Source organism: Triticum aestivum, chromosome 6B (genome assembly GCF_018294505.1).
Source record: "Triticum aestivum cultivar Chinese Spring chromosome 6B, IWGSC CS RefSeq v2.1, whole genome shotgun sequence".
NCBI classification, from domain to species: domain Eukaryota; kingdom Viridiplantae; phylum Streptophyta; class Magnoliopsida; order Poales; family Poaceae; genus Triticum; species Triticum aestivum.
Genome location: NC_057810.1, coordinates 570,360,740 through 570,365,246, shown reverse-complemented (window position 1 = coordinate 570,365,246; position 4,507 = coordinate 570,360,740). Strand labels below are relative to the sequence as shown.

The window sequence follows — 4,507 nt, the reverse complement described above, 5'->3', positions numbered from 1 at the left end:
TTAAACATCTTATGGTGAATAGAGAGTTTAATCTTATGAAAATTAAGCGTGAGCAAAATAAAAATAGGATCGCAGATCGGTTAGCTTTTTATAGTCATACGGAGAGTGTTACTAATGTATGGCTACATAGTGGTCCGTCATGTATAGAGGATCTTTTATCTCTTGATTGTAACCCTATTACCGTGGAATAGAACTTTTTTTCTCTCGGAAAAAAAAGATCTGCTAGAGGCTCTGGACTCCTCTCTCGACTTTCCCTCAATCATCAAAAATAAAAAGAAAACTCCTCGATCTTACTACTGACCGCAAATCCCCCTTCCCCGCAGTCACATCCACCACTCAAACCCTAGGAGAATCCGTCCCGCCGATCCACTCCCATGGCCGCCCCCGACCCGACCTGGATGATGCTCGATCGTTTCGTCTTCCGCAGGGATGACGCCGAGTCCTTCCTTGACGAGGACGCCGCCCCCTTCACGATTGAAGGCGACATCTCACCGGACGGCATGTTCTCCATCTCCTTCCGCATCGCCAAGCCTCCGGTAACCTCCCGCATGTACCTCAAATGGAAGTGCGGCCCTAAGGCATGCCCTGGGTGCATTCCCGTGGCAGCGCACCGTGGTGTTCTTCTACTCAGGTTCACCCCTGAGCCGGGGAAGCTCGGCTTTGTGGAGCACTTCTTCATCTGCAGAAGTCGGTATGACCCGCTTGACAGCTCGCCCTTTGCACTAGAGCGAATTCCACTCTGCGCCACGATATGGCATGACGAGGACGGGACAGAGATACCTATGCGACGGCTGTTTGGGGATGACACCGTTGGCGTGTTGTCCCGTGATGAAGATTTTGCCATAGCGCAGCTCGTCCTACGCAGGCCCTTGGTGAAGGCTGATAAGATGGAAGCGGATCTGTGCGTGCTCCGATCCAAGTCAAATACCGACTATACATGGGAGATTGAGGAGGGGCTTCCTATCCTTTACGAAGCGGATGAAATCTGTGACTTGGAAGCTTGGGGTACCCATAGAGTCATCCCCTTCAACGAATACTTATGCTGGGTTAACTATGGTATAGGAGGTGTCTTATTCTGCGAGGTATTCGAAGAAAGGCCCAAGATTTCTTACCTGAGGCTGCCCATACATAACCGCCGCCTAAGGCAACGCCCTGTACTTGACAGAAAGTGCAGTGTGTGCTTGACGAAAGGCTACTTTGGCGCCCATGAGCTAACGTTTGTTGATGTTGATCGCGAGGATGGTTACCTTGTCGGCCCACTGAGCCCTGAAACTGGTTTTACTATTGCTTACCATGTTCTAAGGAAAACAGGCTATAGTGGCATGAAGTGGGATCTGGTCTTTTTCCTCACATCTGCTGAATTGTGGGATCTCAATAAATCTCTGCCACGCGAAGTTCTGACGTTTCCACATGTAAGCATGGATGAGCCTAATGTGGTACACTTTCTATTGTCTCAGCCAGTGTCACATCAACTTGTCAAGGTTTCAGTGGTTTCCATCGACATGATTAGACGCAAAGTGCTCGCAGTAGTTCCATATATTGAAGAGAATGATATCCAAGGCAAAGACCCCCAGATGGTCTCGCAAGCGTCCAGTTATCTCCAGTCATTCCTTCCCTCCGAACTTCCGAAGTTCGTTGATCCCGCCTGGTACTTGCATCTTCCGTATTTATTTTTGGGCACACTTTTCATTTTTGCACTCAATTTTGTTGCTTTCTCCGTGTTGCCAACATTGGCTGAATTTGAATTTGAATTTTGTTATAAAACTATGACAACTAGGCTAAGAATGAGAACCAGTTGCTGTTACTTCAAATAGCAACATCTGCAATTGATATAATAACACAAAAGAAACAACTTATTTTAGCCGCTGTGAGTTGTTTCCACCCTTTATACAATGTTCTGCATTTATATTTTAAGTGGATTTTGTTGAGTCAATTGACTGATTCTTGACTGATTCACTTGCTACCCTTGTCTTGCTTACGGAGTCAATTGAATCTAAACGAACAAATTCTAAATTACTCAGAAGCTTTGTTGCACAGCACGACTAATAGTTAAACGTGGTCACAATAATGTTTACTTGTATATCTACCATTCCATTATATTCCTGAGTTATAAATGCACCTAATATGACCTGGTATCTGTGGTAACAAGATTTAAATTTTTTGATTCTATATCCAATTCAACTATGTTTAGATGGTATGCTGTTCCAGTTAGTAGTGACGTCAGGTGCTAGCATTCACATATTCTCTTCTTGCTTCATTGTTTATTATATTTAGGTGGGTGGATGTGGATTACAATTGTTTGGTTATATACTGTTACTACCCTTTTATCATATATGGTCCGTACTTTCTAAAACACATAAAACCAGACCTTTACAGACACTTTATTTGTCAGGGACATATATTTATTTGTAATTCCCTCTTGATGATAACAGAAAGCACTTGCTGTTCTATGAAGATAGCATCAACTCAGTACCATCTAAGAGGTAAGAAATGGAGAATATGATCAATGAGAGGATGAAATGGGGGGCCTGGAGCCAAACACATTGCATGATATTTCCCGCATGATATTTCCCACTGGTATTTCGGCACAATATATGTTCCACGCCTGCTAGTTTTGTACCTTTGTGTTATATGGAGCTGTCAGCTTAGTAATTTGATGTTGCTTGAGCTGTGAAGATTATGTTCAGTCCATGGGATTTGTAGTGCGGTACTTATGATGTGGTAAGTTTTTATGCACTCATTATTTCATATTGTTTTTGCTGATGATGGTTGAGTCCAACACATACTAACTAATTCTTGGTCTCTGTTTGACTGCAGTGAAGGGTTTGGTTCAGTAGGGCGTGTAGTTCACATGGTGGGAACCTCTTGGGTGAGAATTAAGAAATCCTGCACCCTGCCTTCACTAATGATTTTACGCCTCATGGTTTTCTGCACACATGTTTTGCAGAACGATTAGCTTCCTCCTAGGTCCATGTCAGAAATGGATCCTGTATTGGCTCACTTACATGTGAATTATGGGATTGGAGGGGGTATACAAATGGCCTTTTTGTGTGCCAAATGCTGGTTGCATGAGGCACAGTTTGATCTGGGAATGAAATGATCGTCACCATGTGGTTCGATGAGTGGCGTGAGGGTGGATTAAGCTTGCCATTTCTGTTTTCTGTGCTCTTTGCATATAATTTTAGCTCAACTGCATGACACCAGAGCTCAAAGGCTGTAACTTTGTTATTGGTTTTTAATTTACTTATTCGTTCTATGGAGTACTGGTGGATGTACTATCGTTGGCAGGGAATGTAGATGTGTCTGTCGTCTAATTGGAGACCATGATAAATGAAGAGGCACAAAAATGTGGAAATTGACTGCTATGCTTGCCTAACATCAGTTACATCTTGGAGAGTCTAGCACCTTGTGGGAGCATTCATGTAATCATGTTTACACTTTTTTTTGTCAAAAGGCACAACATTCTTATTTTGGATTTTGATTCGTCACAGGCTGTATATGGTTTATGGTTTATAGGGACACAATGTTGATGGGTTAGTGCAGGGTGATTTTGGAAGTTTTGAATTAGTGGTTGCAATAGTTATTGTGTTATTGCTTATTAGGGCAACTCCAACACGAATCAGACTGGATTATAAGTTGATTTATATTTTAAGTAGTTTTTTATTTTGTCAATTCACTGATTCACTTGCTACCATTGTCTTGCTTACGGAGTCAATTGAATCTGAATGAACAAGTTCTAAATTACTCGAAAGCTTTGTTGCACAGCACGACTAATAGTTAAACGTGGTCACAATAATATTTACTTGTATATCTGTCATTCCGTTATCTAGTAATACTGAAATAGTGTTAGTGGGGCTGTGGAGTAGCAGGATTTTTTTTTTGTATTTGTTTTTTTGCACTTTAGTATTGCAGTAAGAATACTTATTTTCAGTATTTAGTTAATTCACTTTATTTCAGTGCTAATATATCAGCACTTTGCTTTTTTTTTTTCCTGCAGCAAGCATGTCTTGGATTCTCCTGCTGCTCCACCTACTCGTACTGCTGCTTCAACCCAAGTGAACATAAACACTGCAGAAATAATATATGACTGTCCTGCATGTAACACTTTATTATCATGGCTTTAGTGGACATGTCTATGATTATGATTTACAGTGGTGTATTTTGGCTGGCAAGTGCCAAGATGTCTTTGTGGCAGGATATATGAGATATTGTGCCTCAAGAGGTGGGTGAGGCGTGAGAGTTGTAAACACCTCTGCTGGACTCGGGCTTCTTTACCCATTCTTCTTTAATATATGATATATGATACGCATATTCGTGCGTATTTGTCGGGGGATGAACCCTGTATTTGTCGGGGGATGAACCCCGGACAGGCAACGGAACCTGAATCCTTTTCAAAAACAACGGGGCCAGCATCGCCCCTCAAGCCGCCTCGCGCTTGGCCGGGTCGCTCAACCCTGCCAAGCCCCTTAACCCGGTCAAACTCTCCAACCCTGTTGTACTCCTCAAC

At 42.7% G+C, this 4,507-nt stretch overlaps 1 protein-coding gene across 4 annotated transcripts; it reads left to right on the top strand.

The window, feature by feature from the left end:
* Window positions 1–284: 284 nt before the first annotated feature.
* LOC123134443 (uncharacterized) lies at window positions 285–4,302 on the top strand. 4 transcript variants are annotated; one of them, XM_044553695.1, is made up of 5 exons: window positions 285–1,648; window positions 2,393–2,721; window positions 2,818–2,869; window positions 2,948–3,422; window positions 3,998–4,302. In XM_044553695.1, the coding sequence occupies exons 1-2, from the start codon at window positions 375–377 to the stop codon at window positions 2,421–2,423; spliced, it is 1,305 nt and encodes a 434-aa protein (XP_044409630.1). In that variant the 5' UTR covers window positions 285–374; the 3' UTR covers window positions 2,424–2,721; window positions 2,818–2,869; window positions 2,948–3,422; window positions 3,998–4,302. The 4 variants fall into 4 exon arrangements, with proteins under 4 accessions (XP_044409630.1, XP_044409631.1, XP_044409632.1 ...); XM_044553696.1 differs by lacking the exon at window positions 2,948–3,422; XM_044553697.1 differs by lacking the exon at window positions 3,998–4,302 and having other exon boundaries at window positions 2,433–2,721; window positions 2,948–3,990.
* The last annotated feature ends 205 nt before the right edge of the window (window positions 4,303–4,507 follow it).